This window comes from Oncorhynchus mykiss, chromosome 4 (assembly GCF_013265735.2).
Source record: "Oncorhynchus mykiss isolate Arlee chromosome 4, USDA_OmykA_1.1, whole genome shotgun sequence".
Taxonomy (NCBI): domain Eukaryota; kingdom Metazoa; phylum Chordata; class Actinopteri; order Salmoniformes; family Salmonidae; genus Oncorhynchus; species Oncorhynchus mykiss.
Window position 1 is genome coordinate 20582467 of NC_048568.1, and position 17169 is coordinate 20599635.

At 45.3% G+C, this 17169-nt stretch overlaps 1 protein-coding gene across 7 annotated transcripts in view; it reads left to right on the forward strand.

The window, feature by feature from the left end:
• Positions 1–17169, forward strand: part of LOC110521055 (protein enabled homolog) — a 158391-nt gene that overhangs the window by 88969 nt on the left and 52253 nt on the right. For all 7 annotated transcript variants that reach the window (XM_036975862.1, XM_036975860.1, XM_036975861.1 and 4 more), the window contains exon 3: positions 845–1028. In XM_036975862.1, coding sequence (XP_036831757.1) covers positions 845–1028 — 184 coding nt within the window. The remainder of the gene's footprint in view (positions 1–844; positions 1029–17169) is intronic.

A 17169-nucleotide genomic window follows, 5' to 3' on the forward strand; every position in this document is an offset into this window, starting at 1 on the left:
TGTTTCTTGGCTGGGGTACAGTACTGCTGGTTTCTGATAGGGGCTAGATGAACTGTATTTGTTATGCGCCGTTCCTCTACTGTTCCTCTGTCTCTAACTGGAGTTGAACCGACAGCCTGTTTTGTTTTCTCTGCTCCGTTGTTTGCCTCAGTGTGCTCATCAACAAGAAATGAGAGAACAGATTATGTAAATCTCTGGCCTGGCAGCCCAGAGGGGGAAAAAAAGCTAGTAACCAACACATCTTCACTTTCAAGAGCCAAAGGATAATTCAATTCTAGATATTTAAAATAAACGTGGTGCGGATATTCTAGGTATTTTTTCCACAGCTTTCGCCAACCCTAACATTCTAGAACTGAAGAACTATCGTGATCCTCACGCTTTGAATGATTGCTTGGGAGCTAAACGCAGCTCATTTGATTCCCTCCATTTATTTATGAAAGGTGTGCTCATGTTTCTCTGACCTGAAGACTGACACAGCGTTTCTTCTTGGTCATGTGCCAAAGTGATTAAATAACCACACATATAACATTTCAAGGTGGCTCGTACTTTACTGTAGTGAGTGTGGCAGCTCTTAGGTGCTTTTAGACTGACTGAGGTGTATTGGCTGTAATGTGTGACTCACTTTATAGAGTAGACCTATTGTGTGCTCTAGAAAGCTGCATTTCCTGTTATCATGATAAACGCGTTCTGAGCAACACAGTTCTTTCTGTGCTTCAGAAAAGCTGTCTCAAAACCATCTCACCTCTCCTTCTCCCTGTAAGTGAGATAAACGTGTTTTGAGTAACACAAATAGTCCTTTCAGTACTTCAGAATAACCCCCCCCCCCCCCCCTCTCCTTCTCCAGGTGGTAATAAACTGTGCCATTCCCAAGGGGCTCAAGTACAACCAGGCCACACCCACCTTCCACCAGTGGCGAGATGCCAGGCAGGTCTACGGACTCAACTTTGGCAGCAAGGAGGATGCCAACGTATTCGCCAGTGCCATGATGCATGCCCTGGAGGTGCTCAACTCTCAGGACACAGGTGCAGGTAAGCTCCATTGACTGGCAGGAAGACTGCTGTAAAGACCTGAGTCATCCAATCAGCTGTTTGTTGGGTTTTAACAAATGAGAGGTGGTCTTGCCTGTTGCCATCCTGTTGCCTCACTCACTGCAGTGGTTGGAGTGAGAGGTGTCCTGCATGGTAAGTAGGCAGGCATGCAAACCTTATGGCTGATCTAGGAGATGGGTATGGGTTAGGCTAGGAGGGCTTTGCTCAGACTGCTTAACCCCTTACGCTTGTGGAAAGTGGCCTATATGGATGGGGCCAAATTGAAATGATTCTAACAGTAGAAGTATAAAAAGCATATGCATGACCATGGTAGCAAATGAAAGAACACTTTGGAGTTCATGGGGAAATGATCAGGCCGACGGTGAGGACAAAACAGTTCATCTGGCATAAGACTGAATCCAAACACTAAACCGTTGATTTCATGTGCCTTTTTAAGTTCACTGTGCTTTTCACAGCGTTTGTCAATGACGAAATCTGCAAATACTGGATACATTCAGTAACATAATAAGAATATTCATTGACATTTTGGAGTAGGTGCAAGATCAGAATAAATGATTACAGAGAGGTCACGTCTCCCCTCCCTCACTCAAATGCTGTCTACGCAATCCATAAACGTTCCGTTATAAATCTGGGTCAGGTGGGCTTCATTTGAAAGCCTATTCTATTGCCAACATGGCTAGCTAAGTTAGATTATCTTGCCGTGTTAGGCTTTCGAAAGGCACTTCAGACAAACCGAATGTAATTTTGGTGCACATAGAATGGAGTCATGAGTGCCTTCAAGTGTGTGTTGCTCGGCTCATTTTCTTCCCAACACGACAAACAGTCATTCTGTTTAGGAAAACCCAGGGTATTACACGTGTCATCCCTGTAACTGTGGATCAAACATAAACGTTGATAACAAATGACGTGAGTTTTCAAATATAGAAATGTGAAGTGCACATTTGGACTCATGGATGTGTGGTTTGCTTGTATGACATCAATGCAGTATTAATTATAATGCTCAACGTCTCTTCTTTCAGAACACATCAACTCCTCTCGATTTACAGCATTTCCCACTTGGTCAACAACTATGTGCAAAAGTAGCCCAATCAGTGGGAGGGATGGGGGGCATCTTGTCGCGTGGTGCTCAACTTTATAACGTCTGTCAGTTAAAAAGTGTGATCGAATTAACGCAATATTGGCCACTTTCAAATCAAATGTATTTATAAAGCCCTTCTTACATCTGCTGATATCTCAAAGTGCTGTACAGAAACCCAGCCTAAAACCCCAAACAGCAAGCACGGTGGCTAGGAAAAACTCCCTAGAAAGGCCAGAACCTAGGAAGGAACCTAGAGGAACCAGGCTATGAGCGGTGGCAAATCCTCTTCTGGCTGTGCCGGGTGGAGATTATAACAGAACATGGCCAAGATGTTCAAATGTTCATAGATGACCAGCAGGGTCAAATAATAATAATCACAGTGGTTGTCGAGGGTGAAACAGGTCAGCACCTCAGGAGTAAATGTCAGTTGGCTTTTCATGACCAATCATTCAGAGTATCTCTACCGCTCCTGCTGTCTCTAGAGAGTTGAAAACAGCAGGTCTGGGACAGGTAGCACGTCCGGTGAACAGGTCAGGGTTCCATAGCCGCAGGAGCAGCAGCACGGCCAGGTGGACTGGGGACAGCAAGGAGTCATCAGGCCAGGTAGTCCTGAGGCATGGTCCTAGGGCTCAGGTCCTCAGAGTGAGAGAGAGAGATAGAGAATACTTAAATTCACACAGGACACCGGATAAGACAGGAGAAATACTCCAGATATACAGTGGGGAGAACAAGTATTTGATACACTGCCGATTTTGCAGGTTTTCCCCACTTACAAAGCATGTAGAGGTCTGTAATTTATATCATAGGTACACTTCAACTGTGAGAGACGGAATCTAATACAAAAATCCAGAAAATCACATTGTATGATTTTTAAGTAATTAATTTGCATTTGGGATGCATAAATGGAGCTCTATAGGAGAAAGCCCTGCCTCCAGCTGTTTGCTTAGAAATTCTAGGGACAGGCCTGCGTCATGTGACCGTAGCGTACGTGTAGGTATGTACGGCAGGACCAAATCGGAAAGATAGGTAGGAGCAAGCCCATGTAATGCTTTGTTAGCAGTACAACCTTGAAATCAGCCCTTGCCTTAGCAGGAAGCCAGTGTAGAGAGGCTAGCACTGGAGTAATATGATTTTTAAAAATAGTTCTAGTCAAGATTCTAGCAGCTGTATTTAGCACTAACTGAAGTTAATTTAGTGCTTTATCCGGGTGGCCGGAAAGTAGAGCATTGCAGTAGTCTAACCTAGAAGTAACAAAAGCTTGGATACATTTTTCTGCATCATTTTTGGTCAGAAAGGTTCTACTTTTTGCAATGTTGTGTAGATGGAAAAAAGCTGTCCTTGAAACAGTCTTGATATGTTCGTCAAAAGAGAGATCAGGGTCCAGAGTAACGCTGAGGTCCTTCCCAGTTTTATTTGAGACGACTGTACAACCATCAATATTAATTGTCAGATTCAACAGACAATCTTTTTGTTTCTTGGGACCTAGAACAAGCATCTCTGTTTTGTCCGAGTTTAAAAGTAGAACATTTGCAGCCATCCACTTCCTTATGTCTCAAACACAGGCTTCCAGCGATGGCAATTTTGAGGCTTCACCATGTTTCATAGAAATGTACAGCTGTGTGTCATCCGCATAGCAATGAAAGTTAACATTATGTTTTCGAATGACATCACCAAGATGTCAAATATATAGTGAAAACAATAGTGGTCCTAAAACGGAAGCTTGAGGAACACCGAAATTTACAGTTGATTTGTCAGAGGACAAACCATCCACAGAGACAAACTGATATCTTTCCGATAGATAAGATCTAAACCAGGCCAGAACTTGTCCGTGTAGACCAATATGAGTTTCCAATCTCTCCAAAAGGATGTGAAGATTTCAATGCAACATGCTAAAAAAAAAAAACATGCAAGACATTTTGTTGTAGAACGCCTCAAAGTAAGAATATATTGCACGCATGACTCAGCCTGTAATCTACACAGACCGGTGCGTTATAACCAATCAGAGCTGCAGTAGGCCTATGTGCAAATTGACCATTGCCATATATGGATCTGTGTCATTTACTTTGATCTGGACTGTGTTTACAGCATGAGCGGTCGTGAGGAGATGTGCTTGTTTTGAGATCAAAGCGAGAGCTGCATGTAGCCGCGTGTGCACATTTTGTTCATATCCTTTGCTAGTTACTGAGAAATTAGCCCATTTATAGATAATGTGTAGTCAGCAATTGGGGAGGGATTGCTTCCTACAAGAGCACATAACGTGTACCTTTCTCGACATCTATGAAAAGAGTCAGGTAAAGAGTTTTTTTTTCTTCTTAATGGGGTAGTGTTGTATTTTGAGACAGTCTTGTATAAGCTAAGAAGCCAATAGGCAGAGGGTAGCATATTTTTTTCTGATTCTCTGTAATAATGATATGGGAATAATGCATATTTTTTTGTAAAGTGGTTTCTTGCATCAAACACAGCACAATTTTCAGTCACCTCCTTCTCTGAAGGACAAGTGGATTAACAGATGAATGTCAAGCCCTTCATGATTTTATTGAATTTTTTCCAAAAGTCTCATGGAATGTTGGCCTACATTGAACACCACACATTGGCTGATACTGTAGGCTGAACGATAGAACAGCTATTTCCATGTTACAATGTAATGGGATGTATTTTCTCCATTGTTTTTTATGGTAGGCCACTCTGATAGGCCTACAATATGATCAACTAGCCACAGTAGCCTATTGGCCACTGTTAAAACTGTAACTTAAACAGGTACAGCTTCCGTGTTCACAGTAAACGCACGTTGGAAGTTGCACAGAATGTTCACAACATTGAAGTTTGCACGCAGCAGACCTACAATTTGCTCAATGCCGAGAAAGATTTGAGTGAACATTGGCTCTAATGTCATGTATAGCATGTTACTGTACAGCAACTGGGTTAAACATTTAGGCGTTTATCACTGACAATCTGCCATTTTCAACCTGCATATAGTGGAACGGATGAACGTGACTAGGTATTTGAGCAGGACCCAAGAGTCAGAGAGATGCCGGAACCCTCTATTTGTGTGTTATCAAACACTGTTTATCATTCATATCACACTTGAGCATAACACTAAAACTGCAGTACTTGGCCAGACATTTTCCAAAGGCACTTTAATGTGTGAGTGTTTAAAGTCCACACAGATGACTCATCAAAGTTTTACCTGACTTTGGTGATTTTTTTTTTTGCTTCGCTAAGCTGAAAAAATTACATTTGCGTATATTTCTCTTTGAACCACTGTTTACATTGGTTTGGCAGAATAACTATTTTGTCCTCAGTAGAGTGAGGTCATATGTTAAGTGAGGACCTGCTCTTGTAAAATTTGATGTAATTAGTCGTTCTGATGTATGTCTTGTGATGTATGTCTTGGCTGATAGTGGTCAGTGTGTGTGTGATAGGGGAACTCTGGTATGTTTCAAGTTTTGTCACGTGCACAAGTACTAGAGCCGGGACGATACCAATACCACTGTTGTGGCAAGGAAAGAAAACACGAAGTGGATTGAACTTCTTTAGGAAAACAGCCCAAATGTTGGAAACAAGCATAGTTATGTTGTCATCCAGAGTCACATGTATTTTCCAAGCTATAGAATGCAGTATTTTACGTACAGTAGCTTTTTAAAGTACCAAAGAGTTTAGTCTACTTGGTGTTTTTGTTTTGGCCATGGAAAAAATATTGCGTCCCGGCTCTAACAAGTAAAGTGAAATGCCTTTCTTGCAAGTTCTGTCCCAACAATGCATTAATCAATATCAGTAGTACTATAAAATAAAGTAGAACATAAACGCACGATAAATAAGAATTGGACGACTAAGTAAGCTATACTATATATACAAAAATATTTGGACACCCCTTCAAATGGGTGGAGTTGGCTATTTCAGCCACAGCTGTTGTTGACAGGTGTATCAAATCAAGCACAAAACCATGCCATCTCCACAGACAAACATTGGCAGTAGAATGGCCTTACTGAAGAGCTCAGTGACTTTTGACGTGAAACTGTCATAGGATGCCACCTTTCCAACAAGTCAGTTCTTCATATTTCTGCCCTGCTAGAGCTGCCCCGGTCAATTGTAAGTGCTGTTATTGTGAAGTGGAAGGCCATTCTAACGCCAATGTTTGTCTGTGGAGATTGCATGGTTTTGTGCTCACAGAACGGGACTGCTGATTCCATGTCTTCACTATTATGGTACAATCTTGAAAATAGTAAAAATTAAGAAAAACCCTTGAATGAGTAGGTGTGTCCAAACTTTTGACTGGTACTGTAGATCCTCTCCACGTCACCTGGAGAGTGTACAGAGCCTGAGACATCCTGCCCTTAGAGGGCGGAGAGGAGGATCTAATGGTTCACGGTGTCGAAAGCAGCAAATAGATCAAGGACAGCCTCTGTGACAGAGGAGAGGAGTCTCGGTTGAGTGACCCATCTTGAAGCCTGATTGGTTATAGTTAAGAAGATGGTTCTGAAAGAGATGAGAGAGTTGGTCAGAGAATGCATGCTATAGGGCCTCCAGTGTGGCTCAGCGGTCTAAGGCACTGCAGGGCTTGAGGCGTCACTACAGATCCGTGTTCGATCCCGGACTTTCGCAGCCGGCCTCAACCGGGAGACACATTTGGCCCAGCATCGTCTGGGTTTAGGCGAGGGTTTGGACGGCCGGGATGTCCTTGTCCCATTTAGCGACTCCTGTGACAAGCCGGGTGCGTGCATGCTGACGTGGTCGCCAGTTTTACGGGGTCTACTCCGACACATTGGTGCTGCTGGCTTCCAGGTTAAGCGAGCAGTATGTCAAGAAGCAGTGCGGCTTGGTGGGTCGTGTTTCGGAGGACGCATGGCTCTCGACATTAGCCTCTCCCGAGTACGTACAGGAGTTGCAGCGATGGGACAAGACTGTAGCTACCACTTGGATATCATGAAATTGGAGATAAAAAGTAAAACAAAAAAAGACTGCATGCTCAAGTGTTTTGGAAAGAAGGGTTACCGGTCTGTAGGTGACCTCAGAGCGGTCGAGTGTTGGTTTCTTGAGGAGGGGAGCAAATCTGGCTATTTTGAAGTCAGAGTGCACGCAGCCAATGGTCCGGAATGGGAGAAGGTCTCCAAAGATGGTCTGGATAAGGGGATGGGGTTGAGCGGGCAGGTTTATCGGGCAGCCGGACAAGGTGTCAAGCCCATTGAGGAAGACTCTACCGTTATGAGTTTCATATTTATATTTATATATCAAATTTAATATGAATAACCAGGCCTTGAATCTTGAGCCTTGTTAGTCTATGTACCTTAACGGGTTGGCTGAGCTATAGTGTAACGGGTTGTAGTCTACTACCCATAAAGGGTTATCTGAGGTATTGTGCTTTGGACATGCTTTTATGATCATATAATCAAGGTCCTTGTGAATCAGATGTAAAATGAACTGGAATAAAATGCGAGTTTCACCTAAGGTCCTTGGCTCCCGCTGAGACTTTCACCTCAGCTGCCGTGATCGAAGTTAACAGACGTGAACGTGGCAACCTTGAATCGGGTGTAGTTTCTTCCCTCTAAAGTTTCCACTTAAGTTGCTGAGTTGGAAACCATTATCTTCCATTTCCATTTCCAGCAGTCTGTGCTGTGCCAAGCCCATAGAGTGACCTCAGACAGAGAGGCCTTAGAACTAACTGAGATTATGCTGCTTGTCTGCACTCCCTTAGCTTAATTTGTGGACTATCCTGAGTAATATCCACACAATGGATTTGGTGCTATTTCTCAATGAGGGCTGGCTGTTTTGGACAGAGGGAGGGATGTGTGTTTTTGTTGTAGAGAGGCTTGGTAATATGGTTGCAGAGCAGGCTTGGTAGGATGGTTGCAGAGCAGGCTTGGTAATATGGTTGCAGAGCAGGCTTGGTAGGATGGTTGCAGAGCAGGCTTGGTAGGATGGTTGCAGAGCAGGCTTGGTAGGATGGTTGCAGAGCAGGCTTGGTAGGATGGTTGCAGAGCAGGCTGGGTAGGATGGTTGCAGAGCAGGCTTGGTAGGATGGTTGCAGAGCAGGCTTGGTAGGATGGTTGCAGAGCAGGCTTGGTAGGATGGTTGCAGAGCAGGCTTGGTAGGATGGTTGCAGAGCAGGCTTGGGTAGGATGGTTGCAGAGCAGGCTTGGTAGGATGGTTGCAGAGCAGGCTTGGTAGGATGGTTGCAGAGCAGGCTTGGGTAGGATGGTTGCAGAGCAGGCTTGGGTAGGATGGTTGCAGAGCAGGCTTGGTAGGATGGTTGCAGAGCAGGCTTGGTAGGATGGTTGCAGAGCAGGCTTGGTAGGATGGTTACAGAGCAGGCTTGGTAGGATGGTTGCAGAGCAGGCTTGGTAGGATGGTTGCAGAGCAGGCTTGGTAGGATGTTGCAGAGCAGGCTTGGTAGGATGGTTGCAGAGCAGGCTTGGTAGGATGGTTGCAGAGCAGGCTTGGGTAGGATGGTTGCAGAGCAGGCTTGGTAGGATGGTTGCAGAGCAGGCTTGGTAGGATGGTTGCAGAGCAGGCTTGGTAGGATGGTTGCAGAGCAGGCTTGGTAGGATGGTTGCAGAGCAGGCTTGGGTAGGATGGTTGCAGAGCAGGCTGGGTAGGATGGTTGCAGAGCAGGCTTGGTAGGATGGTTGCAGAGCAGGCTTGGGTAGGATGGTTGCAGAGCAGGCTTGGTAGGATGGTTGCAGAGCAGGCTTGGTAGGATGGTTACAGAGCAGGCTTGGTAGGATGGTTGCAGAGCAGGCTTGGCAGGATGGTTACAGAGCAGGCTTGGTAGGATGGTTGCAGAGCAGGCTGGGTAGGATGGTTGCAGAGCAGGCTTGGTAGGATGGTTGCAGAGCAGGCTTGGGTAGGATGGTTGCAGAGCAGGCTTGGTAGGATGGTTGCAGAGCAGGCTTGGTAGGATGGTTGCAGAGCAGGCTTGGGTAGGATGGTTGCAGAGCAGGCTTGGTAGGATGGTTGCAGAGCAGGCTTGGTAGGATGGTTGCAGAGCAGGCTTGGGTAGGATGGTTGCAGAGCAGGCTTGGGTAGGATGGTTGCAGAGCAGGCTTGGTAGGATGGTTGCAGAGCAGGCTTGGTAGGATGGTTGCAGAGCAGGCTTGGTAGGATGGTTGCAGAGCAGGCTGGGTAGGATGGTTGCAGAGCAGGCTTGGTAGGATGGTTGCAGAGCAGGCTTGGGTAGGATGGTTGCAGAGCAGGCTTGGGTAGGATGGTTGCAGAGCAGGCTTGGGTAGGATGGTTGCAGAGCAGGCTTGGGTAGGATGGTTGCAGAGCAGGCTTGGTAGGATGGTTGCAGAGCAGGCTTGGGTAGGATGGTTGCAGAGCAGGCTTGGTAGGATGGTTGCAGAGCAGGCTGGGTAGGATGGTTGCAGAGCAGGCTTGGTAGGATGGTTGCAGAGCAGGCTTGGTAGGATGGTTGCAGAGCAGGCTGGGTAGGATGGTTGCAGAGCAGGCTTGGTAGGATGGTTGCAGAGCAGGCTTGGTAGGATGGTTGCAGAGCAGGCTTGGTAGGATGGTTGCAGAGCAGGCTTGGATCTTCTGCCATTTGAAAGGATCCGACGGTGGTTGTGTTTCAAAGTGTGTTTTCAGTCACTGTCATGAACGTATTGCAGCAGCCACCGCTCTGAGTGCAGTCACTCTATTTCAGTGTCCTTGTCAAGGTGTTTGGAACAAGACTGACTGGTCAGAAGATGGTTTGACCCAACTGTGTATGAATTAATCCAGGTTTAACACAGTTGATAAGGGAACGCTGAACATTGAATAGCCTAGCTGCTGATAACATTATGCCCCTCTGCCTCTCTCCCTGTCCTTCATCTCTTTGTTCCTGCCTAGACCATTTCCTGTTTACCCCATTGACTTCTAGCCCTTATCTCTCTATGAGGCTGGATGCTTGGTTCTCACTGCTCTCTAATAGCCTGTGATAATAAGCTGATAGTGATGTGCTTGGTTATGGAAATTGTTTTAATGAGGCATTCTCCAGTGGTGTGGGTGTTATCACACTATCAGAGCCTGGTGCAGCCTGCTGCTGACAGGAGGAGACCCTGGGGGCTGCTGGAACTTTGACGGTCTATAAGGATATCCTCAATGTGTGTGAGAGAGTGGGGATATTTCTGCCTCCTCCATTTCCCCTGTCTGTCTGTTTGCAACAATGTTTGTAATGTGAGCTGTCTTAACCAAGAACCTTTTGCCTCATCAGGCCTCCCCCGGGCTAGGCTTTGGGATACAGAGCGTGTTAGCCTGGCCTTAACAAAGCCCTACCAGGCGGACAGAGGGGAGGTGAAGCCCGATTGGACACTTTAATTGGCCCTGCCTCAGTCAAAGTTCCATTGTGTTGAGTAAGCTGTTTACAGCAGCATACTCCAGCACGGGGCTGGGACTGACTAGATGGGGCTACAGCGACCACTGAGGGCTGGAACAGGTTACAGCTGAGGTACAGCAACCCTGTGTGTGAGCAACTTTGTTTGAAGACTGTGGTTGAGATATGGATCTGATTTTCTGCTCTTCTCTACCCCCTGTTGGTCGTACAAAGAACTGCACCCAGAAGCAATGACTACCAGAGGTTTTAACACCCCAGTGTTTTCTACAGTATATTCTTATCATCCTAGGTGATGATACTTCTATTCTAATAGGTGTCCCTTTTAGACATGATAAGCCTTCAATGACACATGTGACTCAACATCATTCACTCCCAGACTGGGTGATCATCACCGGACAAGAGAGGAATGGAGTCACTAGTCAATCTTTTTATGAGACTTGTTATTTGTTTCACAGCTGGCTAAATCCAGTATTGACATGGTTGACTGAGGCCTGCTGTGGTCTGTGTTTGGGTCTCTGGTCATGCAGGCTGAATGTAGATGCAGCTGCTGTCTGTTCTGTTGCATACGCTGCACTAATGCCATTAATTAGTAACCTGCCTAAATTACTACCGACCCGTAGCTCTGACGTCTGTAGCCATGAAGTGCTTTGAAAGGCAGGTCATGGCTCACATCAACACCATTATCCCATAAACCCTAGACCCACTCCAATCAGCATACCGCCCCAACAGATCCACAGATGATGCAATTTCTATTGCACTCCACACTGCCCTTTCCCACCTGGACAAAAGGAACAGAGTGAGAATGCTATTCATTGACTACAGCTCAGCGTTCAACACCATAGTGCCCTCAAAGCTCATCAATAAGCTAAGGGACTAAACACTGGGACTAAACACCTCCCTCTGCAACTAGATCCTGGACTTCCTGACAAGCCGCCCCCAGGTGGTAAGGGTAGGTAACAACACATTAGAGGTTGACCGATTATGATTTTTCAATACCGATACCGATTATTGGAGGACCAAAAAAAGCCGATACCGATTAATCAGTCTATTTTTTTATTTGTAATAATGACAATTACAGCAATACTGAATGAACGCTTATTTTAACTTAATATAATACATCAATGAAATCAATTTAGCCTCAAATATATAATGAAACATGTTAAATTTGGTTTAAATAATGCAAAAAAAAAGTGTTGGAGAAGAAAGTAAAAGTGCAATATGTGCCATGTAAAAAACGTTTAAATTCCTTGCTCCGAACATATGAAAGCTGATGGTTCCTTTTAACATGAGTCTTCAATGTTCCCAGGTAAGAAGTTTTAGGTTGTAGTTATCATAGGAATTATAGGACTATTTCTCTCTATACGATTTGTATTCCATATACCTTTGACTATTGGATGTTCTTATAGGCACTTTAGTATTGCCAGTGTAACAGAATAGCTTCTGTCCCTCTCCTCGCGCCTACCTGGGCTCGAACCAGTAACACATCGACAACAGCCACCCTCGAAGCAGCGTTACCCATGCAGAGCAAGGGGAACAACCACTCCAAGTCTCAGAGCGAGTGACTTTTGAAGCGCTATTAGCGCGCACCCCGCTAACTAGCTATTCATTTCACATTGGTTACACCAGCCTCATCTCGGGAGTTGATAGGCTTGAAGTCATAAACAGCTCAATGCTTGAAGCATTGCGAAGAGCTGCTGGCAAAACGCACGAAAGTGCTGTTTGAATGAATGCTTACGAGCCTGCTGGTGCCTACCATCGCTCAGTCAGACTGCTCTATCAAATCATAGACTTAATTATAACATAATAACACACAGAAATACGAGCCTTAGGTCATTAATATGGTCGAATCCGGAAACAGGCAGGCTCCTCGTGGAGTGCAATGAGAGGCGGGTGGTTAGAGCGTTGGACTAGTTAACTGTAAGGTTGCAAGATTGAATCCCCGAGCTGACAAGGTAAAAATCTGTCGTTCTGCCCCTGAACAAGGCACTTAACCCACCATTTCTAGCCCGTCATTGAAAATAAGAATGTGTTCTTAACTGACTTGCCTATTTAAATAAAGGTAAAAAAAATAAAATGTAATCTGCCAAATCGGCGTCCAAAAATACAGATTACCGATTGTTATGAAATCTTGAAATCGGCCCTAATTAATCATCCGTTCCGATTAATCGGTCTACCTCTACAACACATCCACCACGCTGATCCTCAACACAGGGGCCCCTCAGGGGTACGTGCTCAGTCCCCTCCTGTATTCCCTGTTTACTCATGACTGCACGGCCAGGCACGACTCCAACACCACCATTAAGTTTGCAGATGACACAACAGTGGTAGGCCTGATCACCGACAACGACAAGACAGCTACTACAGGAAAAGGAGGACCGAGCACGCCCCCATTCCCATCGACGGAGCTGTAGTGGAGCAGGTTGAGAGCTTTAAGTTCCTTGGAGTCCACATCACCAACAAACTAATGTTCCAATCACGCCAAGACAGTCGTGAAGAGGGCACGACACCACCTATTCCCCTCAGGAGACTGAAAAGATTTGACATGGGTCCTCAGATCCTCAAAAGTTTCTACAGCTGCACCATCGAGAGCATTGGTTGCATCAGTGCTTGGTATGGCAACTGCTTGGCCTTTGACCACAAGGCACTACAGAGTTTAGTATGTACTGTCCAGTACATCACTGGGGCCAAGCTTCCTGACATCCAGGACCTCTATACCAGGCGGTGTCAGAGGAAGGCCCTAAAAATTGTCAAAGACTCCAGCCAAGGGGCCTCCCGGGTGGGGCAATGGTCTAGGGCACTGCATTGCAATGCTAGCTGGGCCACCAGAGACTCTGGGTTCGCGCCCAGTCTCTGTCGCAGCCGGCCGTGACCGGGAAGTCTGTGGGGCGACACACAAGTGGTTAGGGAGGCTTTGGCCGGTAGGGATATCCTTGTCTCATCGCGCACTAGCGACTCCTGTGGCGGGCCAGGTGCAGTGCACGCTAACCAGGTCGCCAGGTGCACGGTGTTTCCTCTGACACATTGGTGCTGCTGGCTTCCGGGTTGGATGCTGTGGGGTTGGACGCTGTGTTAAGAAGCAGTGCGACTTGGTTGGGTTATGTTTCAGAGGACGCATGGCTTTCGACCTTCGTCTCTCCCAAGCCCCGTACGGGAATTGTGGCGATGAGACAAGATACTAACAATTGGATACCACGAAATTGGGGAGAAAAGGGGGTAAAATTAAATTAAAATTATTTTTTTTTAAAAAGACTTCAGCCACCCATAGACTGTTCTCTCTGCTACCGCATGGCAAGCGGTACCAGAGCACCAAGTCTAGGTCCAAGAGGCATCTACCCCCAAGCCATAATACTTTTCAGAGTGAAAAGAAGGAAGCCTGTACAGAATAAAAATATTTCAAAACATGCATCCTGTTTGCAACAAGGCACTTAATTAATACTGCAAAAAAATGCTTTTTTTGTCCTGAATAGAAAGCGTTATGTTTGGGGCCAACACATTACTGAGTACCACTCTTCATATTTTAAAGCATGGTGGTGGCTGCATCATGTTATGGGTATGCTTGTCATCGGGAAGGACAAGGGAGTTTTTTTTAGGATAAAAATAAACAAAATGGAGCTGAGCACAGGCAAAATCCTATAGGAAAACCTGGTTCACTCTGCTTTCCACAATAACCTAAAACACAAGGCCAAATCTACACTGGAGTTGCTTACCAAGATGACATGAAATATTCCTGAGTGGCCTATTTAGTTTTGACTTACAAATCTATGGTAAGTCTTAAAAATGGATGTCTAGCAATGATCAACAATCAACTTGACAGAGCTTAAATCATTTTAAAAATAGTAATGGGCAAGTAATGTACAATCCAGGTGTGCAAAGCTCTTAGAGACGTACCCAGAAAGACTCTTTCTGTAATCAGCACCAAAGGAGAGTCTACAAAGTATTTACTCAGGAGTGTGAATACTAGTGTGATTGAGATATTTCTGTATTTCATTTTCAATAAACTTGCTAAAATATCTAAAAACATGTTTTCACTTTAATTACGGGGTATTGTTTGTAGATGGGAGAGAAGAAAAACGATATTTAATCCATTTTGAATTCAGGCTGTGAAATAAGTCAAGAGGTAATGAATACTTCCTGAAGGCTCTGTATATCCCTGGAGTCTCTACAGTAGCTTGTCTAATTTTAGCAGAGTGAAATGTGTGCCTTGGAATCACATGGCAGGCAGTCGGCGCTAGTCTGGTTAGTGTGACGCTGACACAGGAGCTGTGTGCTCACCGTGCTGCTACTGTCTGAGACTCAGGCATGTGGGCTTTTCTAAAATGTCTGTTGCCACCTTCCCTCCCAGTCAGATAACACACTGGACCACTGGACCACTGGGCAGAGAAGGGATGAACTGCTGGAGGTCAGGGTCAGGGAGGTCGGGGGTTAAATGTAGGGTTTGCTCTGTATAAGGCCTGTGACAAGGTGGTGTAGCCTGCTGACAGACATGAGTGCATAATCTAACTATGAGCTGTCTGACTGTCTGTGTGGAAATGCTTAAAGGCCCACTGCAGTCAAAAACGAGATTCTTCTGTGTTTTATATATTTTTCCACACTGAGGTTGGAATAATACTGTGAAATTGTGAAAATGATGATAATGATGATGATAATTCCCTTTTAGTTTAAGAGCTGTTTTGAAGACTGCCTGAAATGTTTGCCTGTTTTGGTTGGATGTAGACTTGCCCGGTGAATTAGTTAATAGACCAATAAGAAAGAGTTCCACACCTTTCTGCCAATAACAGCTAGTTTTCAGTTTTCCCCTCCCCATTTGAACCACTCCCAGACAGTCCTAGAAAAAAATCTTGCTTGAGCAATTGCTCTTTGCTAAGAAGCTATTTTGTTTCTCTTTGACCATTTTAATTTAAAACTATCGCAGTAAGGAACTTAATTGTTAGCCAGAAATGATTTGATAGCAAGTTAAAAATTGTCGTATTGGACATTTTTTAATGTGGGATTTGGTTTACATAGAAACCAGCTAGACCACACCTTGGCAGACCTGACCTATTCTGCTTCTCGAGTCCCAGGTGCTGTGAATTGAACCATTGTCAGAACAGGACAGCAACAGCATTGGTGTGTTTGTTTTCCCTTCCTCTTTGCCAGGAAGGAATGTGTGTGTGTGCACCAGGACAAAGGAGCGATCGGTTACGATCGGAGACAAAGCGGTGATTGTGGTCTGGTGAGGCCATGTGAAGTTTGGTAATACATTTCAGTCAGGTGACTGATGAGGGGTTAAGTCTGATGGAGGTCTGTGACCCTTCTCCAGTCACACCAAAGCAACCGTCTTCTCCCCATGTCTAGGTCCAACATTAAACCCTAACTTCAAAGCTGGAATCCTTAGCGTGGAAACCACCGCGCTACTTCAAACAACACTATTTCCCCCCTCGAACATCATTGAACATCACTGAACATCATTGAACATCACTGAACATCACTGAACATCATTGCACACATGATAGAACAGCAGACTATGTACCCCGATTTTCTTTTCTACCATGAAGCTCATCTCCTCGGTTTAAAAAACAAAACAATAACAACTGCACCTGGGTCAACCAGGGGCGCTGTTTCACCTAATGCAGATCTCAGCTTTAACATGCCTGACCATCCCTATGTATAAAGTCAGAGAGGCAGTCTGCTGGTAAATGTTTTGGTCAGTAGCGGACCTTAGTTCTGGGCTGTGACCTGAGGTCACTCTGTGATTGGTCAGTCATGTCCAGTAACCCATACAGACAGACATACAGCCGTCCTCCGTCGGACTCCTCTGTCTTCTCCTAAAATGGGTAAAAGAGGACTGGACTGAAGGGATGGTCAGGCCGCTGGACGCCTGTCGGTGTTGTGGTCTGGCTGTAATCCCTCCTTTTCATCTGGTTGTGGACAGATTGATGTAGAGAGAGAGGAGAAAGGAGGCAATGTGTGAGAGAAAGGGCCATGTAAGGCTACAAAACACAAGTTAGAAGGCGGAGGGACCGTGCTTTTCAGACGTGTTTCAGTCAACTCCACAGCTTCTGTTTGGACCTTCATTTTGACAGACGCCGGTCTGTGCCCTGGGACAAACAGCTGAACACACTGACTCTGCATAGTGGGGTCCCTCTCTTTATGGGTCCCCTGGCCCCCCTCAACCACCACCCCGTGCTGCCCCCGTTCTGCCCTCTACAGCCCTAGCAACACAACCCAGCATGGTGTCAGGGATCAGGGGTAGATTTATCAACGTGCATCTTTGTGGTATTAATACCATGTTGTGATGGCCTGTTGACAGAGAAGAATACAGAGCGAGTATGCCTGTTACCATGACCTCATCAGTGTGTGAGAACAACACAGGAGCAGGGCTGACTGATAGTCTGTCATGTTGGTCCCGGGTCCCTGTCATCTCCTTTTGTGTCTGGACCTTGAAGTTGTGTTTTCCTTGGACAATGGCAAAATGTAAAGTTGTTTAGTATTTTGAGCCTTTACAGCCCGTCTCGGCGGCATGTGCAAGTCGTTCAAGTAGTTGAATATTGGAATGTATTTGAAAATACTCAAATGCACTCAAACTCCCATGCATTTAACCCAAGTATTTGAAAATAGTATTTGAAAATACTTTCAAGTACAATTTGGTTGAATATTTGGTTTTTACAAATAACCATTCAAATACAAATAAAACAAGATTTAAATAAGAAATACTCAAATATACATATTTATACCCAGGTCTGGGATGTGTGTGT